Here is a 23,171-nt window from a genome sequence, read left to right as displayed (position 1 = left end):
CAATACTTTGAAAATAACTGTAGTGTGCCTGATATCACATCTGCAGAATGTCCTCAGTTTGAAGTCTGTCCCCAGTAGAACTAGGAGAATGGCTTTTGCTCTTTTTTGGGTTTTCTTTTTACTGTTGAGTTGTACGAGTTCCTTATATATTCTGAATATTAGACCGTTATCAGATATATGATTTGCAAATATTTTCTCCTGTCTTGTGGATTGTCTTTTTACTTTCTTTCTAGTGTCTTTTGATGCATAAGTTTTTAATTTTGATGAAGCTCATTTTGTCTATATTTCTGTGGTTGTCTGTGCTTTCGCTGGCATATCTAAGAAACTGGTGACTAAGATCACAAAGATTTACAGCTGTTTTCTTCTAGGAATTTTATAATTTTAGCTTGTATACTTAGATATATGATGCATTTTGTATTAATTTTTGTATATGGTGTGAGGTAACAGTCCAACTTCATTCCTTTGCATGTGGATATCCAGTTACTCCCACACCATATGCTGAAAAGACTATTCTATCCATCATTGAATTGTCTTAGTAGCCTTGTTGAAAATGAATTGACCATACATGTAAGGGTTTATTTCTGTACTCTCAATTCTGTTTCATTAATCTACATGTCTCTGCCAGTACCTCACTGTTTTGATCACTTAGCTTTGTAGTAAATTTTGAATTGGGAAAACATATGGTCTCTCCTGGAGAATGTTCCATGTGTAATTGAGAAGAATGTGTATTCCACTCTTATTGGACAGAGGTGTTCTATAGATGTCTGTTTGGTGTAATTGGTTTGTATTGTTGCTCAAATCTTCTATTTCTTTTTTCATCTTCTTTTCAGGTGTTCTCTTTATTATTGAAAGTGTGATATTGAAGTTCCTAACTATTATTGTTGAATTGTCTAATTTCTCCCTTTAATTCTGTCAGTTTTTGCTTCATATATTTTGAGCTCTGTTATAAATGTTTATATATATGCATACATTTTTATAATAATTTTATTCTCTTGATACATTGACCCTTTTATCACTATAAATAAATGTCTTTTTTTTTTTTAGTAGCAATTTTTGTCCTAAAGTCTGTTTTGTCTGATATTAGTACAGTCATGAGCTGCATAATGACATTTCAGTCAAGGCCAGACCACGTGTACAATTGTGGTCCCATAAGATTAGTACCATATAGCCTAGGTGTGAGTGGGCTATTTCATCCAGGTTTGTGTAAGTCCACTCTGTGTTGTTCACACAATGATGGAATCACCTAACAATGCATTTCTCAGAACACATTCCTGTCTTTAAAAAACATAAGACTGTGTAGCTATAGTAGTTCTATTTTGATTAGTATTTTCATAGTATATCTTCTTCCATCCTTTGTCTGTCAGTATATTTTTATCTTTGAATCTAAAGTGTGTCTCTTTTAGACAGCGAGTGGTTGGATCATTTTTTTTAACATGATGCCAGTTTCTGCCTTTTAATTGGTGTGTTTAATCCATTTTTGTTTAGTGTAATTACTGATAAGGTGGGATATACAACTCCTATTTTGCTATTTGTTTTCTATATGTCATGTCTTTTTTGTGATTTACTACCTCTTTTTGTGTTAAATAGATTAGTTTTTACTGCACCACTTTAATTCCATTGTCATTTCTTTTTCTACTTTTTTAATTTTTTTAAATATTTTCTTAGCCTGCCCTGGAGATTGCAATTTACATCTTAAATTATATCAGTCTTTTTCAGATTTATACCAACTTAGTTTTGAAAGTATACAAAAACTTTGCTCCTCTATAGCTCCATTCTTACTCTCCCACCCTTGTGTTGTTACTATCATACAAATTACAACTTTATACATTGTGTGCCTTACAGCACAGATTTCCAATTATTTCTTCATGCAGTTGTCTTTTAAGTCAAATAGGAGAAAAAAAGAGTTACAACAAAAAATGCATTTACATACTGTCTTTTATATTTACCTAAGTAGTTAGCTGTACCAGTGTTACTCTATTGGTTCATGTAGATTCAAGTTGCTGTCTAATGACCTTTCACTTTGCCTGAAGGACTACTTTTAGTATTTCTTGTAGAGCATAGTGATGAATTCACTCAGTTTTTGTTTACCTGGGAATATCTTAATTTTTTTCTATTTTTGAAGGATTGTTTCTCTGGATGTAGAATTCTTACATCAGTTGATGCACAGTTGACAGTCTTTTTCTTTTAGCACTTGGAATGTAGAATCCCATTGTCTTTTGGCCTCCACAGTTTCTCTTAAGAAATCAGCTTTTGATCTTATTGGTGAATTCTTGCACATGATGAGTAGCTTCTCTCTTGCTGCTTTAAGATTCTCTCTTTGCCTTTGTCTTTCAACATTTTGGCTGTGATGTATCTAGATGTCTGTCTCTTTGAATTTATCCTTCTTGTAATTTGTTGAGCTCTTGCATGTGTAAAGTTTTTCATCAAATTTGGAACGTTTTTAGCTGTTATTTCTCCAAATAATCTTTCTACTTCTTTCTCTTTTTTCCTGAATATCTCAGTATGCATATGTTCATATTTGATGATGTCCCACAGGTTTCTGAGACCCTGTTCATTTTTATTCATTCTTTTTCTTTTCTTCCTCAGACTGGATATTCTCAACTTATCTATCTTCCAGTTCACTGATTCTTTCTTCTGCCTAGTCATATCTGCTGTTGAACTTCTCTGGTGAATTTTTAATTTCAGTTATTATACTTTGCAACTCAAGAACTTCTTTGGATTCTTTCTATTATGTTCTATATGTGTGTTCTCTATTTGGTGGGGCATTGTTCTCATACTTTTCTTTAGTTCTTTAGACACAGGGTATCCTTTTGTTCCTTGAATATATTTCAAATAACTGATTTAAAGTCTTTGTCTAGTAAGGCCAATGTCTTAGCTTCCTCAGGGACAGCTTCTCTTGATTACTTTTTTCTTGAGTATGGGCCATACTTTCATCTTTCTTTGCATGTCACCTAATTTTTTATTTAAAACTGGACATTTAGTATAATGTGTCAACTGTGGAAATCAAATTCTCCTCCTTCCTCAGGATTTTGTTTTTGGTTTTGGTTTTGGTTTAGTGACTTTTCCAAATGATATTATAAAGTCTATCTTTATCAAATGTTTTCACTGAAGTGTCTCCCCTCTGTTGCCTTAGTGGTCAGCTAATGATTAGACAGAGATTTTATTGAATGCCTGGAAACAAGTCCCTAATCTTTGCCAAGACCCTATGGGTGCACGTTGGAGCATGTCTTCAACACTCAACCAGTCAATTTACAACTAACTCTGCCTTAGCCTTGCCTTTACTAGAGCTCAGGACCTTGTCATGTCTTTCCTGTACGTGTACATGGCACTGTGCATGTACATAGCTTTCTAGATCCCACGAATATGTCAGAGCTTCTCAAAGCCCATATGGACATCTCATTCCCCCACTTTTCCTTGTAAGCTTTTTGAATAGACTATTGTTTGCTCCAGTTTTTCTCCACCACCTCAGACAGCTGAAATCTTAAACAGTTGTCTCTAATTATTTTCTTCAAATACTCCCATGGGAAAGGCTTTTCATACTGGATGAGCTCCAAGTATCAGGTATAAATAAATAAAATAAAATAATAAATAGTTACTATTTATTTCTAAATACAAATAAAATTTATTATTACAAACAAATACAATACATGAATAAAAATAAAGACAATCCTCTGGCAATGGGATTTTGAAAGCACTCCACCCTGCTCTGCCCCCTCCAGTGACCTCCAGCCTGCTGGTTTCCGCCATGATTGTGGCTCTTGGTTTTCAAGAGCTGTGCAGAGCTGGGGGTGAGGGGTGGCAACAGGACAAGTTAAAACAACACAAAACTCACTGTTCATACCAAGGTTCAGCCAATTTTTTAAAAAATAAATGCTCCCTAGATGTCTGCAAACCTTTGGTTAATTTCCAGAGTTGTGAAAATGTTGATTCTGACAATTTTTTCCAGTTTCTCCTGGCCTTTGTAAAGATAATTTTTGGAGGTTCTTCATCATTTTCACTAATGTCACTCATATTTTTCTTTACACTATAATTAGATAGACAGTTAAGTGCTAGCTGAATTAATAAAGATTCACTAAATGCAGAATGCATCTTTATTCCCAGAAACTTCTCTGAACTTTTTTCTGCTTCTCCTGTTATATTTTAGGACTATGATGATGGATATGGCACTGCTTATGATGAACAGAGTTATGATTCCTATGATAACAGCTATAGCACCCCAGCCCAAAGGTAAGAGTAAACCTTCATGACCAGACACTTGTGCCTTCCACATTTATATACTCTGAGAAAGGATGATGATCGGCCAGTAAGGGTAATTTGACTTGATCTGCTTTGTCTTTTGTTTGTTTTAATTGGAGAAGCACTGTCTGTCCTACCAACTGGCGTGTGTTCCTCCTCACAAATTTACTTTAGTGTTGAAGCAGTGAGACTTGGGAAATAAAAACTGAAATTTTATTTACTCTAAAAACTTGACTTAAGTGTTCAGTATATTCTGAGGAGGAACAATGTCTACAAAGTCTGTGGCTATTCAAGTCCTGAGGCCCAAAATCAAACCAGAAATATGTAACAGTCCTACGTTGTCAATGCTTGGGGAAGAAAGTGCCAAAAGTTTTGTTTCATATTCATAGAACATTTCCATTTTCTTAGCAGCAGAGCTCCTGTTTTCTAACAACTTCAAATTCCTATTTGTGAGTATGAGTTAGTTCTGATTCATTTTCTAAAGAAGTATTTACCCAGAAATAAGTAAGTATTATCAGAGGCAAAACAGAGCTTTATTGTTACTTCTTCTGATAATATGCCTTGATGTTCACTGATACATGAAATCAGTGTTTATTCTATTCAGAGTGTTTTCCTAAATGCCGAGAAACCTCTTGCTTGTAAGTGGAGGACAAAGATAGACATACACAAAACAAAATATTGGCTTTATGAAGCATAAAATATGTATGGACTATATAGCTATTTTTATGAAACATAAATTAACTTTTGAACTCGTAACTGTGTCAGGCAAGCTTTGAACAGATAGGTACTCTTATTTAACTCTGGTACTGAGGTTGACAGGGATATAAATTTTTTTTTTTCTTTTTCTTCATGCCAAATTTTTTTTCTTATGTAACTTGTAGCAATTAAGTTGCCTTCAAACTTTGACTCTCAACTGGTCTTTTTTAGTGGAAGCCTTGTGCATCATGTTTGTATCCTTGAGAGTGTTGGCCTACCCTAGAGTGAGTGGTGCTAGAGGATTCTATGCAAGACTTTACATCTAGTATCTCATTTAAGTGTTCCAGCAACTTTATGAAGTTTGTGGTGCTGTTCCTGTTGTATAGATGAAGAAAAGGAGCACAGAGCATAACATTAAGTAATTTGCCAAAAATCACACATGGAGTTTAATCCTAGACTTGTATGTCTCATTTAGTCTGAATGGCAGCAGCAAGAGTTAATGTATCTCTACTTTACAGATGATGGAACTGAGGCTCAGAAGTAAATGACTAATCCAGAATGTGAACTTAAATCCAGAACAGAATGTGAACTTAGATCCAGAAAGCTTATAAAGTCCATCCAGTCTAAGCTGTGATAACATATTAATATGATTGGTCACAAGCATTCATTCCTTTGGTCATTTATTAAGCTGGCATTTATTGAATGTCCACTATATTAGGCACTGTGCTTGATGTTTGGGATACAAAGATTATTGAGGCAGAGACCCTCTCCTTCAAAAGCTCACAGGCTAGAAGGAAACAAATATAAATATGTAAAAGCAATATAGTATGGTAATCACTGTGAGAAGTCTGAGGAAAAACTTGATATTTCCATAAGAAGGCAATGTTCAAGTCTGGTTGGGAATACTGGAGACATTTCACAGAGAAAGGGAAGGATAAGTAGGCGTCACCAGGGTACAAACAGGGAAGGGCATTTCACAAGGCCAGAACAGCAAGCATTTTTCTGGGAACTCCTCATTGTTTTGCTGAGCTAGAGTCTGTGATACACAAGGAGAGAGAGGAGGCGGGAGGAGGAGCGGCTGCATGTTCCCTGCTCGAGGAGCCAAGGCTTGATGCTTCAGGCAGCAGTAGGGAGCCATCGAAGAGTTACGTGCAAGGAAATGATGTTTAAACTTGGATTCAGAGAAATTAATTAGCTGGTGATGGAGGGGCTAGATTGACAGATGGTGAGCCTGGAGGCAGAGATCAATTAGGAGGCTGGTACATTATAAATTATAAGCCCTTTAAATGTCAGAAAAGGCTCACTTTAAGAAACAACTTGCATGACAGCCAATTTACCTTCTTTGAAGTGATCTTTTCAGTGCTACAACTCATCTTCCCTGAAGGAGTACAGAGAAGTGTATGAGTATTGTACACATTGGCAAGTGCAGAAACCACTGTTTGTTAGGTATTCTGAATATTCATTTAATTATTATAACCTGTGAAATAAACATCACTCCTTTTAAGGAGGAAAACTGTGGTTCACAAAAATTAGGTAATTTGCCTAAGATCAGGCATCTTAAAAGCGGAGTGAAACTTTGAACCAAGGTCTGACTACAGTGTCTTCCTCTGTAGCATTCAGGCTTAACTAAGCAGTTGCTCTATTGTAAATCCAAATAAAGCAGCTAGAGTATGGATTAGGGTGAAGAAATGGTTTTATGCACTGTGTTAGTTTGCTAGAGTTACCACAACAAAATACCACAGCCTGATGGCTCAAGCAACAGAAATTTATTTTCTCAGAGTTCTAGAGGCTGTGCAAGATCAGGTGTTGGCAGCTTTGGTTTCTTGAGGCCTCTCTCCTTGACTTGCAGACAGCCACCTTCTCCCTGTGTCCTCGCACGGTCTTTCCTCTGTGCACGGCATCCCTGCTGTCTCTCTGCGTATCCAAATTGCTTCTCTTATGATGACACCAGTCAGACTGGATTAAGACCCATGCAAGGCCTCGCTTTTAACTTAATCACCTCTTTAAAGGCCCTGAAATGCAGTCGCGTTCTGAGGTTATTAGGGGTTAGGGCTTCAGCATATGATTTTGGGGGGGAGGCAGTTCAGCCCATAACATGCACGTATTATAACATTAGTTTAAGCACAACGCTGTATGTCTCAGAATTAGAAATCTACTATAAACCAGTGAAGATAGCAAATTTTCAAATTGTCCCCAGGATCAAATAGTAGGTATTAACAAGGAAATCACCATCACCATCATATTCAGTTACTGGGTGTGTTTACTGTGTGCTTGGTGCTATTCCAGGGACTTCACATAAATTCCCTCTCCCCTCTCAGCATGCCCTGAAATACTACAAAATTCAAGTCTAAACATGCCTTTCTCTTGCATACAGGTTCAGAGAGGTTAAATCACTTATCTAGACTCACAAGGCTGAGCAGTGCTACAAATGCACGTTGGCCCTAAAGCATTCTCTTTTGTCCTCTGCTCCACTGCCTTTCCACTCTCCTTTTTCATGGTTTTTATTTCAGTTGCTGAAACTAATTCCTATTAGTATTTCCTATATACACTATTCAAAAATCTAATGCTTTGTGATGCTTTCGAATCCCTTAGGAATTATGTTTCCATCTGAACTGGAAGTGTTGCCTTATCAGACTTGGGACTACTTTAATCAAACCTAAGAATTTCATTTATGTTGCATATTAATGTTGTAGACTAAAACTAATGAAATTAAGAACTTTATTTTTCCAGTTTTACGTTAGATCCTTTCAGCAAATAACATTCACTGCCACTACTCTCAAGGAGCCTTAATATTGACTAATAGATAATACCATGTGACACTTGAGATTCTGTAGTCTAAAATTCCTTGATTTTGCCACTTCCGGTTCTATGAAATTAATTTCATACTTCAATAATTCTCTCAATTTAGAATTTGAAAGTCTATTCTATGCTATAGTTATATAGTTCAGTGTTACTGCAGAATTCTTTACTTGATCTCCTTTTAAATTACAAAGCTATTCTCAAAATGTTCTTTGACATATCATGATGTAGTCGAAAGAGCCCTGAGCAGAAGTGAAAACTGCACCCTCCACTGTGGTAGCCACCAGTACATATGGCTGTTGAGTACTTGAAATGTGCTGGTCCAAAGTGAGGTGTGCTGGAAGTGTAAAGCACACACCAGATTCCAAAGACAGTGTGAAATCAAGAATGTGAAATATGTTAAATTTAATTTTACCTGTTTCTTTTTACTTTTAATCTGGCTACTAAAAAACTTTAAATTACAAATTTAATTTTGGACAGCCAGAGTTAAGACTCTGGCTGTGTCTCTGGCACTACAGCACAGTGAAATGCCTCCAGATTAGGGCACACACACCCTCGGGGTAAGCAGGTCAGCTCACGAGATGCAGAAAGAAAATGAGAGCGCGTCAACTCATATTTGTCCTTTTTAAATTACTATTTTGATGTTTTGTGCTGTGTGTAAGATATAACTTGTTAATACTATAGTACACGTTACACATAAACAATTATAGTTACAAGCTCAAAAGTAGTTTTCTTTCCAAAAGTGGTTTTAGATCTCAACTTTAACATTTACTGGTCATGTGACTTTGGGCAAGTTTTTTCACCTCTCTAAGCCTCAGTTTGTAAAATGTGTAACTTAGTTTCTGCTTTAGAGGGTCATCCTTTTTTTGTGTGTGTGTGAGGAAGATTAGCCCTGAGCTAACATCTGATGCCAGTCCTCCTCTTTGTGCTGAGGAAGACTGGCCCTGGGCTAACATCCATGCCCATCTTCCTCTGCTTTACATGGGACATTGCCACAGCATGGCCTGACAAGCGGTGCATCAGTGCACGCCCGGGATCCGAACCTGCAAACCCGGGGCCACCGAACCAGAGCGCGTGAACTTAACCGCTATGCCGCCAGTGTCATCCTTAAGGTTGATGAGACAGGAAAGCTGACAGGCAGTGTGATGTGTGCCATCCACAACGTTTTCTCTTAAGAGGACTAAAGGAGATAAGTTATGTGAGATAGTTAATATATGATATAAGGTAGTTAGTGCCCAGTAAACCCTAGCTCCCTCCCTCCTTCTGCAGCTCTCAATTACTCTGCGTCTGCTTTCACACAGGGACGGCCATGAGAAGCAGGTACTAGTAAATCTGGAAGGACTGTGCAAGTAAATGATTTACAGAGAGATGAGAAGAGAGAGGGGGTACCTTGTGGGGCACTTCTCCCCCCGGGGATGATCTGTATAGATATTTATCGTAAACTGGGATTAGCAAGGTGAGCAGCCATAGCCCACTTGAAAACAGGACAGAAGAAGACAGCACGGTGTATGGCTGGCCGTGGGGTGTTATTCTGTGTGGAAGGGTTCCTTTCAGTAATGACTTAGACTTCATGAGCCGTAATCATTTTATGACACTGTTTGGTTGCAGAAACAACAGTTTCTCTCAGGAAGTTTTACAAATTAGAAACTTTTTTCTCTCAATTTTCAAATACCTTGTATTAACATTAGAGCACAAATGAGAATCCCTACAGAGTGATAGAAAATTCAATGTAGTGCAGCTCATTGCCCCATTGATTTTTGTAATGACCACTATAGTGCTCATGTTGTATTGTAAAACAAAGCATTGTTTATCTAACTTCACACGTTTAATGAGTAACAAGCTGTCAACACAGTCATTGTGGAGAGAAATATGAACTGTTCTTTGCAATATTGGAAATTGTTCTAGTATACATTGGCTCAGAAATATTTATTGATTAATTCCTATGGACACACAGCTCCTGAATAGCTGTGGTGAATAAAGAAGAGCAGGTGATGAATGGCTCAGCCCTCGGGGACCTGCCCCTACCCTGACATGGCTTGCGCCTTCACAGAAATCATTGTTTTTACTCCCAGAAACCCTTTGTAAATGTATCCATTTCACTCTAAACTAAGTGAAAATAATTTTCATTTGATGTCATATTTACAATCCTAATAACAGTCACAGTTGTACACATGAGGACTATAGTTAATACTGTATTGAATTCTGGAAATTTGCTAAGAGAGTAGATTTCAGGTGCTCTCGTCGCAAGACTAAGTGTGGGAGGAGAAGGTATGTTAATTAGCTTGACTGTAGTCATCACTTCACTCTGTAAATCATCATGTTTACACCTTAAAAATATATAATTTTTATTAAAAATACTATAATATTTTAGTCTGTATTTCTGAATAATTGTAAATTCTCCAAAGAAATATTTGATTCCAGTAGTGATCATGAAGTAAGTAGAACAAAAAGGATCTCAAAATAGTGCTAATAACGCCCTGAGTGTCAGTGGATGACTGTGTGGTAAAAACATTGTTTCTGGACGGGTTTAATACTGACACACTAATTTCCCATAGTGCTTTGTGGTTTGACTGTACTTTCAAGTACACATTTCATTTCATCCTCCAAAATCTCTATGATTTTCATGAAAACACTTAAAATTACTGAAAAAAGGAATTAGAAATAACAGCTGCCAGTTTTGGAGAATCTATTAAGTCTAGTACTCAGCTATCTGTGTCCTTTAATACATTATCTCCAATTTTCATAATGACCCTACATGCTAAGTTTTTCCCTGTAGGGAAGTTGAGGATTGTGATGTTTAGCAACTTTCCCAAGAACATACAGCTGAGGAGTACTTGAGCCTAGGTTTTTGTCTGACTCTAAAAACCATTATCCAGCTAAGAAAATATTTTTAAAAAACATAAAATCGCTGATTTGTTTTTGTGACAAAATAACACCTAAGCCCTTTTTATCCAAATAGGCAGAGTAATGGAAGCTGTCAGAAGCTGTGAGTACTCCTGGTGTGTTTTCAAATGCCAGTTCCAAGGAAAGTAACAAGACAAAAATCAATGTTGCCATATGCCCTGCTCTCTAGTTTATTATTGCTACCGTTGGCAGCTTTAGCATTATATGTCCAATAATGCCTTCTCAAGAGCTGACCTGTAGAGATGTGAAAATAATTTGGAATTTTCACTTTGGAAATGCTCACCTGTTTTTTAACGTAAGATGTAATCATTTAAACATCAGTAAAACTATCTTTTGAAAAATATTGCTTTGTAGTTTCAGAGTTGGCTGTTTTGAGCTTTTAAAAACAGAAATGATTTAGCCTGGATTAAGAGTTTATTAACCATGCCTTATAAAATTTTTGTCAAATATATATATTTTGGTGAGGAAGATTGGCCCTGAGCTAATGTCTGTGCCAGTCTTTCTCTGTTTTGTATGTGGGACGCTGCCACAGCATGGCTTGATGAGTGCCTGGGATCCCAACCCACAGACCCCAGGCCGCCAAAGCAGAGCACGCGAACGTAACCACTACGCCACGGGGCTGGCCCCTCAGATACACTTTTACCTAGCCTGGTCCTTTGGTTTTTCCGCTGCTTGCTGCACAACTACTGAAGGAACCTCTTAGCACAAACTAAACAGTATAAGCTATTAACAAACAAATACTTTTAACAGAGTATTATGTAGACATTGACAAAACAGAGATACCAACCCAAATGATACTGTAAACCTGTCAATACCTTAATTCTCAATCAAGGACCCTGAGGTAAGGAAACAAAGGAGGGTAGGCAATAGTGAAAAAATGAAGCTACACCCAAAAGGGAAAGGGAAGGAACAGCCGAAAGCCGAAGTGTTAACATGTACGAGTATTGCTATTAATGCTCATTATGGATTGACTATCTACTGCAGTGTGTTGGTTACAATAAGGTAGATGCGTGCATGTGTGTATACACGCACACATCCCCTCTGATCTTAATTTTAACCTTAAAAGGTAAATATTATCATCCCCATTTTATTCTTGAGAAAACTGAGACACTGAGAGAGATTTAAATAAGTGGCCTGAGTTACACACTTAGTGACAATATTGATTTCAGCCCATTTTCTTTCTCTTATAGTAGTGATTTTCAAAGAGTACTACCTTATCACTGATGTTTCACAACATGATTTCAGATGGTATCTAGGCAGATTTTTTACAATTTTAATGATTAGATTTTTAAAGTTATTAGAAAAGTATAATTATCACATGTTTTTATGAATATTATTGATATATTTCAATTATAAATGTATTCAAGTTAAAATAAAATCAATATAGAGAGTGATATTAAGTCACTAATAGGATAGAAGTGTACGTGGATGGCAGAAGTCCTGAAAGTGCTCCATGAGTGGCTGAAGTTTAGCACACACTGCACTCAGCATTTGTTTCACTAATTAATGGATCAGCTCTGTGTATCACTGCTTAAACTGAAAGTGTGATCGAATGAATCTGAGAACCATGAGTGGGCTTCACCCATGGTTACAGTGTCCTACTAAAGTTGATAATTTGACTATATTGAAAATAGGCTAAGAGGTTCTATAGCCTCATCAGGAAATTCCTTAGAGTTAAACTAGTAAAAAAGAAAGGAAATTTTTTTGTTCAAGATTCGTTAAGTTAAACTTTGAAGGAATCAAATGTCTATTGAGTACTTACCAAGTGTTAATTACTATGTTAGATGTGCTCGTGCCTGTCATTTAATTTAATTTCCAAGAACCTGTGTAAGATTGCCAGTCCTCAATTTTACAAATAAACTGGTACTCAGAAAATTTGAACTTGACTAAAGTTGCATAGCTAGTAAGTAAGTCAGACCTCATACCCAGTTCTCTTTAAGATCAAGCCCATGTTTACTTAACTTGAAAGCAGCTAGTAAAAAAAACCTGTCCTTATAATTGTAGAGCATACTAGAACTCCTGTTTTCCCCCTGTGGAATCATCCTGCGTGATCTTCACAAGTGTGTGGAAACAGTGGCAGGGTAAAGACGTGCTAGTGGTAATCAATCGATTGCCACTGTTGGTTCACTCTTTGATGTTCTTGAGAATACACGAGATTTATCACCGAGGAATTGTAGAATAATGGTAGTATGTGAAAACAAAGTCCACCAGGGAGATGTACTACATCATTTGGATTTAGCGCTGCCATCTGCTTAATAGCATTGAGAAGACTAGAGTGGTACTTATGATCAACCATTCATAGCGGTGACAGATGCTGCAGAGAGTGAATGGACGAGGGAAAGGGGTTCGTTGCTAAAGTGTGGATTATGTGACAGAGTTTCTAAAAAGTGGGTATGTTGGTTATCAAGCCCCCCGTTTTAAATCTTTACTGTAGAATTTTAAAATCTGTTAGACAAAGATCTACTTGGTGAATCTCCCTGGGTTTTCTTTTCCCGTGTTTCATACATTCTTAAAATGTATTTTTATTGATTTTTAGAAGAATTTTCCTTAAAAATCCTGCACTCTTTTTTGTGAAAGAAAATGATATCACTTTTGTATAATTCCTGACTCTTAAAATTGGGTGGCATGATTTAGTAGTAAGATTGTGGGCTATAAAACCACACAAACCTGGATTTGAATCCCAGCTCCATCACTTCCTTAACTGTGATTTTGGCCAGGTTACTTAACTTCTTTGCGTCTTTTCTCATCTGTAAAATGATGACAGTAGTATTTGATGTGTAAGATTGTGATTAAACGAGATAACAGATGTAATGCAGATAGTAAAATTTCAGTGAACTTGCTCAGGTAGCATGTACTGGGTGCCACACGCTGTTCTAAGTATTTTACAGCCTTACAAAGATAGGTTACTATTATTATCCCATTTTATAGATGAGGAAATTGAGAAACAGATGACAGAACTTCCCTAAGGTCCGTGGAGAGTAGGTGCTAGAGCTGGGATGTGAACACGGGCAGTCTGCACACTCTGCTCTCCTGCTTCTCTGTGTAGCTGTTGTTGTGAGTTTAGAAACTTTTTACGTTCTTTTTTGAGAGACTCCAGTCAACAAATCCCAACAAATAAACAATCTGAATAAAATTCTACATGCCATTTTGATTCCCCATTTGTGAAATAAAAAGTTATTGAAGGCCTCATTTAATTTAGATTGTTTAGAGTCCTAAAATGCTTGAAAGCATAGACTTGAGGTCAAAGCTTGAAGTTACTTGTGAAGGGTGATTTATTAGGGGGAACACCAGTGTGCTTGAATTTCTCGGATCTAGTCAAACCTCATTTACTAGACTCACAGCTTCAGAAACTGAAATAGTTCCGACATGGTGTACACTGTATTTTTCTCTTATATTTGTCATCATGAAGGGATATGTTCCTTTTAGAAAGTAATTTATGAGTGTACATCAAGAACTTTAAAAGTGTTTGTGACCTTTTACCCAATATTTGTGCAATAAGTGCCTAAACTTACTATATAGTGAGTGTTTGACTGTGTAAATATATTTAAGAGCTCTTTAAAAAGAGTAAACAGTTTCTGGCAAAGTTCAAGGAAAGAGATATGACATTTTAGATAAGAAAAAAACCTATCAGGCATATCAACTTGGCCAAAGTAATGTAGATAAAACAGTGCCTTGATGAAGGCTGAATCAAGACCTGGTTAATGAGAATGAAGGGCATTTTTACTTAACTGAGCTGCATTGCCTGGAAATGGATAAATTCTTAGACTCATACAACCTCCCAAAACTGAATCAAGAAGAAATATAGAACCTGAATAGACCATCACAAGTAAAGAGACTGAAACAGTAATCAAAAACCTCCCAAAAAATAGAAGTCCAGGACCAGATGGCTTCTCTGGAGAATTTTACCAAACATTCAAAGAAGATTTAATACCCATCCTTCTCAAACTATTCCAAAAAATAGAGGAAGATGGAACACTTCCTAACACATTCTACGAGGCCAGCATCACTCTGATACCAAAGCCAGACAAGGACAATACAAAGAGGGAAAATTACAGGCCAATATCGCTGATGAACATAGATGCAAAAATCCTCAACAAAATATTGGCAAACTGAATACAGCAATACATTAGAAAGATCATACACCATGATCAAGTGGGATTTATACCAGGGACACAGGGATGGTTCAACATCCACAAATCAATCAATGCGATACACCACATCAACAAAAAGAGGAATATAAAGCATATGATCATCTTAATAGATGTAGAGAAAGCATTTGACAAGATACAACATCCATTTATGATAAAAACTCTCAACAAAATGGATATAGAAGGAAAGTACCTCAATGTGATAAAGGCCATATATGACAAACCCACAGCCAACATCATACTCAACGGGGAAAAACTGAAAGCCATCCCTCTGAGGACAGGAACAAGACAAGGGTGCCCACTCTTGCCACTGTTATTCAACATTGTGTTGGAAGTTCTGGCCAGAGCATTTAAGCAAGAAAAAGTAGTAAAAGGAATCCAAATAGGCAATGAAGAAGTGAAACTCTCCCTGTTGGCAGATGACATGATTCTATATATAGAAAACCCTAAAGAATCCAAGAGAAAACTATTAGAAATAATCAACAGCTACAGCAAAGTTGCAGGGTACAAAATAAACTTGCAAAAATCAGTTGCATTTCTATACTCTAATGACAAACTAACAGAAAGAGAACTTATGAATACAATCCCATTTACAATCGCAACAAAAAGAATAAAATATCTAGGGATAAATTTAACCAAGGAGGTGAAAGACCTATACAATGAAAACTATAAGACATTATTGAAAGAAATCGATGATGACCTAAAGTAATGGAAAGATATCCCATGTACATGGATTGGAAGAATAAACATAGTTAAAATGTCCATACTACCTAAAGCAGTCTACAGATTCAATGCAATGCCAATCAGAATCCCAATGACATTCTTCATGGAAATAGAACAAAGAATCCTAAAATTCATATGGGGCAACAAAAGACCCTGAATAGCTAAAGCTATCCTGAGAAAAAATAACAAAGCTGGAGGCATCACAATCCCTGACTTCAAAACATATTACGAGGCGATTGTAATCGAAAAAGCATGGTACTGGTACAAAAACAGACACACAGATCAATGGAACACAATTGAAACCCACGAAATAAAACCTCACGTCTACGGGCAGCTAATCTTCGACAAAAGAACAAAGAACATACAATGGAGAAATGAAAGTCTCTTCAATAAATGGTGCTGGGAAAACTGGACAGCCACTTGCAAAAGAATGAAAGTAGACCATCTGCTTTTGCCATACGCAAAAATTAACTCAAAATGGATCAAAGACCTGAAGGTGAGACCTGAAACTATGAAACTCCTAGAAGAAAATGTAGACGGTACACTGTTCATCATTGGTCATAAAGTGATCTTCTTGAATTCTGTGTCTACTCGGACAAGGGAAACAAAAGAAAAGATATACAAGCGGGACTTCATCAGACTAAAGAGCTTCTGCAAGGCAAACAAAACCAGGATCAAAATGAAAAGACAACCCACCAGCTGGGAGAAAATATTTGCAAACCATATATCTGACAGGGGGTTAATCTCCATAATATATAAAGAACTCACACATCTGAACAACAGAAAAATAAATAACCCAATCAAAATATGGGCAGAGGATATGAACAGACATTTTTCCAAGGAAGATATACAGATGGCCAATAGACATATGAAAAGATGTTCAACATCACTAATCATCAGGGAAATGCAAATCAAAACTACACTAAGATATCACCTTACACCCATGACAATGGCTATGATCACCATGACAAAAAATAACAAATGTTGGAGAGGATGTGGAGAAAAGGGAACCCTCATTCACTGCTGGTGGGAATGCAAACTAGTGCAGCCTCTATGGAAACCAGTATGGAGATACCTCAGAAAAGTAAAAATAGAAATACCTTGTGATCCAGCTATCCCACTTTGGGGTATTTATCCAAAGAACTTGAAATCAATAATCCAAAGAGGCTTATGCACCCCTATGTTCATTGCAGCATTATTCACTATAGCCAAGACGTGGGAGCAACCCATTTGTCCATCAACAGATGATTGGATAAAGATGTACATATATACAATGGAATACTACTCAGCCATAAAAAAAAGACAAAATCGTTCCATTTGCAGCAACATGGATGGACCTGGAGAGTATTATGTTAAGTGAAATAAGCCACACAGAGAAAGACAAACACTCTATGACCTCTCTCATATGTGGAGTATAAACTAACACACGGACAGAGAGAACAGTTTGGTGGTTACCAGAGGGAAGGGGGTTGGGGGGTGGGCACAAGGGGTGAAGGGGGACATTTATATGGTGACTGACGAATAATAATGTACAACTGCAGTCTCACAATGTTATAAACTATTATGACATCAATAAGAAAAAAAGAGAGAAATAAAAAAAAATGAAAGAGGGTAGCAGAAGTGTCAGTCAGAGGACAGTGTTGCTGTGGAAGAAAGGCAAAGAGAGATGCAACATTGCTGGGTAGAGGAAGAGGGCCACAAGTCAAAGAATGTGGGCAGCCTCTAGAAGCTAGAAACGACAAGGAAATGGATTCTCCCCTGGAGCCTCCAGAAAGGAATGTGGTCCTGCCAATACCTTGATTTTCACCCAGTGAGACCCCAGTGAGACCTATAGAACTGCCCCGTAATAAATGTATGTTAAGTTGCTGTGTTTACGGTAATTTGTTAACAGAAGAAGTAAAAAACTAATACAGCAACTAACAGCCTGACAGAAGAAGAGATATGTCTTTTGCAGATGTAACGCTTATTTATGCTAATCTATTTTTTTCATAAACATCCAGTATTCAATAAAAAATTTTAAGATAAGAAAATATGACCCAGACTCAAGAGAGAAAATAGTAGAAACAGACAAAAAAAACCAGATATTGGAATTGTCGGACAGGTTCTTAAAACTAGACAGGATAAATATGTTAAAGGATATTGTGCAAAAGTGGACAACATGAATGATCAAGTAGGAATTCAGCAAATGGAAATTCTTAAAAAAACAGCCAAGTGGAAATTCTAGAAATGAAAAATTACAGTATCAGAGAAGAGTATTCTTTCAGTGGGTTTATTAGCAGATTGTACACAATAGAGGAAATTATAAGAGAACTGAAGACAAATTAATAAAAATTATCTGATCATGCATACAAAGAGAAAAAAAAGGAAGACAAAGAGAAAAAGAAACATTGCCTCTGAGATCTGCAAGACAGTATAAAACAACCTATTGTGTTATGGAGTCCCAGAATGAGAAGAGAGAAAGTAGGGAGCGGAGGAAATACTTGAAGAAATAATGGTTGAACAGTTTTCAAAATTAATGAAAAACACCATCACACAGACCCACAAAGTTCATAGAACCCCAAGCAGGATAAATATGAAGAAAAACGCATGAAAGCATAACATATACAAATTGCTTAAAAACAAAGAGAAAATCTTGAGAGCAACCAAAAAGACATTTTGCATAGAGGAAAAAATAGTAAGAAAAAAGACTGACTTCTGATCAGGAACAAAGAAGGCAAAAGACAGTGGAATGGTGTCCTTAAAGTGGTGAAAGAAATACTTGTCACTAGAATTTTATATAGTGAAAATACCCTTCAAAGAGAAGTATGAAATAAAAACATTTTCAGACAAAATGAAAGTTGAAAGGGAGTTGGTATCCAGCAGACCTGCAATGTAAGAAGTGCTAAAAGACTTAGACTGAAGAGAAATGATACCTGATAGAAGCTCATTCTATCAAAAGAAATGAAGGATACCTGAAAAAGTAAATATGGAAAATGAGACCACTTTAAAAAGTATTCAGATACATTTATTTCTATTTGAATCTCTTTACAAACTATTAGCTATTGAAAGTAAAAGTAATAGTCATTTAATGTGGAAATTATAGCATATTGCTCACATGTATTGAAGTGAAGTATGACAGCAGTAGTACAAAGGCTGAGAGGGTGTTACCTGGCAGTATATTGTTGAGAGTTCTTACAGTGTTTGTGAAGCATTTAATTATTTATTAAAGATAAACTGATAAGTTAAAGATGTATATTGTAACTTCTAGAACAACCTCTACAAAATAAAAGAGGCATAACTAAAAAGTCAATAGAGGTGATAAAAAATAAATTACTAAAGATATTTAATTCACTTATAAAAATTCAGAGAAGGAGAAATGGAGGAAAAGAGAACCGTTTGGAGAATTATAAAGCTAATACTAAGAAGACTTGATTCAAAATATTTCAATAATTAATTTAAATAAAAATAGATGAAAAACCTAAATTTAAAAAGCAGATACTTGCAGACTGGATACAAAGCAAAGAACCATCTATATATTGTTTAGAAGAAATACACTTTAAACACAACTATACAGCCACCTTGAAAATAAAAGGATGGAAAATGCTATACCATGAAAATAGTATGCATTAAAAATCTGGTGTGGCTATAGTAATTTGAGACAAAGTATATCTCAAGACAAAGAATATTACTAGAGATAGCAAAGCATTTCATAATGATAAAGTGGGCATTTCCTCCAAAAGACATAAATAATAAGTGTGTATGCACCTAATAGCAAGGCACAAAAATGATTTTTAAAAAATGAAAGAATACCAACTGACAGAAAAACAAAATTTCAGTTGTTGGAGACAAATCACAAAGTTAGAGACTTTAAGACCTTCCTATCTAGGTAATTGATAGAATTCATACAACAAATCAGTAGTGTATAAAAGACATGAAAAACATTATCAACCCCTTGACCTACTAATTGTTATAGAACTATTCAACAAGAGTAGAATAAACATTGTTCTCAAGTTCATGTGGAACATTCATTAATATAGGTAATGTTCTGGGCAATAAAACCAGTCTCAATAAATTTCTGTGGATCAAAATATTAAAAAGCACCCAACGCACAAATCTTGGTTTCTAATCCTATTATCCAGTAACAGGAACCAGGGTTCCTTGGAGAAATGGCTGATTCTAAGCTAGGGTAAGAAATATACAAGATGAGCCTGGAGCAGCCTGGAGCCTGCTGGAATGAATGAATGAATGAATGATTGAGTGAATGAGTAGATTAATGATGAGAGTACGTCTGAGCGACACAGGAGCCAACTGAAAGAGCTCCCTGTTGCTAAAGCTGGGACATTTGATCAACAAAATAAAATCACATTTGATTATAATCCAAAGTATAAATATCCTAAGTCTACACTGATGTAGATAAATGATTGAGTAAATAAATAAGTAAATAAATATGGTAGTATAGACAAATCTCCCATGCAGAAGACTTCCAAATAATTTTCTTTGCCCTCAACGAGTATCTTCATAAATTATTTGGAATTCTTCAGCCTTCAAGGAAATGAAATATTACTCCTTCCAAAGAGTTCAGTATTTGAAAAAGGAAGAAAAGAATAACTTTCCAGTGGCCTAACAAACATCACCTCATCCAGGTGATCAAGTTAACATCAACGGTGATACGTCACATTGATAATATATCCCCCTGATGTAATATGATGAAAATGCACTTTATCTCTGTAGTTTTCCTCAAAAAAAAAAAAACAAAAAAAACATAGCCAATGATTAAATTAGAAATCAATAATATTTCTAGAAAATCTTAAAATATTTCTAAGTTAAAGAACATAGTACTGAATGATGCAGGCATCAAAGAGTAAATCACAAGGAGAATTTAAAAATATTTTGTTTATTGAATGATAATGTAAACATAAAATATCTAAATTTGTAAGCAGTACTTAGAAGGAAATTTTTAGCATTGTTTTCCTATATGAGAAAAGAAAGAAGCTATAAAACCAATAATTTACCGTATTAAGAAGGTACCAAGGAAGATCAAATCAAACCCCAAGTTGGAGAAGAAAAGAAATAATAAGATTAGAAATAAATGAATTAGAAAACTAACAATAAATAAAATCAATATGACAAAGTGTTTCTTTGAACAGATTATTAAAATTGATTAACTGAGTAAGACTGGTCAACTGAGAAAAAAGAAATAGAAAATTCAAATCACCAATATTAGGAATTAAAGAGAACTCATCACTACAGATTCTGATGACAAGCAAAGGATAATGAGAGGATATTATGAACAGTTTTATGGCAGTCTATTTTACAATTTAGAAAAAGTGGACAAATTCTTTGAAAAATCATAATTTATGAAAACTTACACAAGAAGGAATAGAAAGCTTGTATAGCCCAGTATCCATTAATGAAACGGAAATATCGGTCAAGATCCGTCCCAAAAAGAAAACTCCAAGCCCAGATGGCTTTAGTAGTGAATCCTGTCACACTTTAAGGAAGAAGTTAATATGAGTGTGACACAAAGTCTCAGAAATGGAGGAGATGAGACCACTTCCCAATGCACTTTATGAGGCTCCCATAACCCTGACACCAAAACCAGAAAATGGTATTATAAGGAAAAGAAAACAAAACCAAAACTACAGACTGAGATCCCTCATAATCATAGATGCAAATTCTTTCACCAAAATATATTAGCAAATCAAATATAAATAATGTACAAAAAGGTTAATTTATCATGACCAAGTGGAGTTTATCTCAGCAATGCAAGATTTATATGGTATATGAAAGTATAATTCACACACTAAGTAATGGAGAAAAATCATATGATCATTTTAATAGACGCAGGAAAAACGTTTGACAAAATTTAACAACATTAGTGATTAACAACAAATAGAAATCTGGGCAAACCAGAAGGAGGAGAAGGGAACAGAAGGCATGTGCAATGGTCCTGTGAAGAGAATTGACCTGGTGTCTGCAGGTAATAACCCGTCCCTCAGTGGGGCGAAGGCCTAGAATTCCTGAGGAGGGTGCGTGAGGTGTCTAGAGAAAGACCAGTAGAGGCTAGTTTGTGATGAACCTGAATACCAGGCTCAGGAGTTTCGCAAGATGTTTTGGTCCTTTGCTCTCTATACCCACTGCCCCATGCTGGTCCAAGCTAATGTCATCTTGTCTCTGGTACCAGTATCGGTAGCCTGCTTGCTTCTTACCCCACCTCCATTTGTGAGTTCTTTCCTATCATTTTTCCATACTGCAGCCAAAATGATTTTTTTCCAAATGTGCTATATAATTATATGCTCTCATAATACCAAGCAATTTCCCTTTGTAACTGCAATTTTACGTTGAAGTTAATTCTCTGATGATTGTCTGTCTTCTTTAAATTTCTTCACTATCATATCCCCCAGTCTCTAGCACAGTGCCTGTCATATAGAAACCGCTCAGTAATTATTTACTGAATAAATAATGGAGAGGTAAATTTTTACTTCACATCAGTAATTTTAAAACAAAGTAGGTATTCCTATCTGAATTTCTTAACATTGAATTTAAATACAATTGCTATGGGTAGTGTAATTGATATTATTTTAATTCTGCATATTTGAAGAGTGAGACTAAATAATTTGATATACACATTGATGCAAGTTAGTGTGCTACCAGATTCTCCAGAAATACTGAAAACCATTTGCTAGCCTGACCTTGTCTCACAAGGATGCTGACAATCCCATAAGAAGTCAAATGAGATTCCTTGCACACTCACATACATAATATTTCATATGCATAAATATTACAGATCACAATCCAGTTTTCTTAGCATAATAGATAATGGCTTTGAAATCCAACTATCAAATATATCTATCAGAAATTTCCCCGAAAAGATACTTCAGTATAGCAGATGGAAGTATTGTCTGCAAAAACAAATTCAAGATTAACAAATGATCCCATGAAATACTGTAAACTGCTCATGAAATGTTCATAGACCGTTTTGAATACTATTGAAAGAGCCAAAGAACTCAATACCAAAAGGTTACATGCCTTGGCACACAATGTTTTTGGACTTGGGTATTCACAGAGAGAAATACAAATAAATAAGCTAACAAACCCAACCTTCGTTTTGTTCCCTGTCCAAAAATCTTCTTATATTTTTTAAACTTCTAGGTATATATTTCATTCTTTGGAAATTAATATTCAGCAACCTCTCAGTCTCCTTCTGACTTGGGGACTCATCCCTGACCCTTTTCCCACTCTCAAGACTTTCCCCACAGCTCCAGTCTGTGGTGGCAGTTATGCTCTATCAAATTCTAATATGTAGTTTTAATATTTCATGAAAAGAATTCTCATTAAAATTTCTTGGAATGTCTAGTGATGATATATATAATTGATAATTTTTAAATCATCTTTTGCCAGAAAAATAAGTTATCAAAAATAGATCTGTTCCCCTGTGTTTCTTCATAAGAAATATTAATTCTAAATGTTACTATTTCTGAGAAATTAATTCATTGTTGAAGTTAACTAACAGCTACAGTAGAAATACTGAAGCTTGAGTCAAAAGCCAGATCTAACTTTGAATCCTAGCTCTGTTATTTATTGTGTGACCTTGAGCAAACAGGAAACCTTATGAAACCTTACATTTAATTAAAGTGAGTAGACAAAATAGTACTTACCTTCCTGAAAGTTAAACAAAATTATGAA

General features: G+C 35.8%; 1 protein-coding gene across 2 annotated transcripts in view; it reads left to right on the top strand.

Moving 5' to 3' along the window:
* The window catches only part of KHDRBS3 (KH RNA binding domain containing, signal transduction associated 3), a 184,136-nt gene that overhangs the window by 142,573 nt on the left and 18,392 nt on the right, over nucleotides 1-23,171 (top strand). For both annotated transcript variants that reach the window (XM_087447417.1, XM_087447416.1), the window contains one exon: nucleotides 4,145-4,227. In XM_087447417.1, coding sequence (XP_087303543.1) covers nucleotides 4,145-4,227 — 83 coding nt within the window. The remainder of the gene's footprint in view (nucleotides 1-4,144; nucleotides 4,228-23,171) is intronic.

The sequence above is a fragment of the Ceratotherium simum genome, chromosome 23, assembly GCF_057802395.1.
Source record: "Ceratotherium simum simum isolate JZ-2026a chromosome 23, ASM5780239v1, whole genome shotgun sequence".
Lineage (NCBI taxonomy): Eukaryota > Metazoa > Chordata > Mammalia > Perissodactyla > Rhinocerotidae > Ceratotherium > Ceratotherium simum.
Note: the sequence above shows the minus strand (reverse complement) of the source record. Positions and strands in the feature narration are given on the sequence as shown.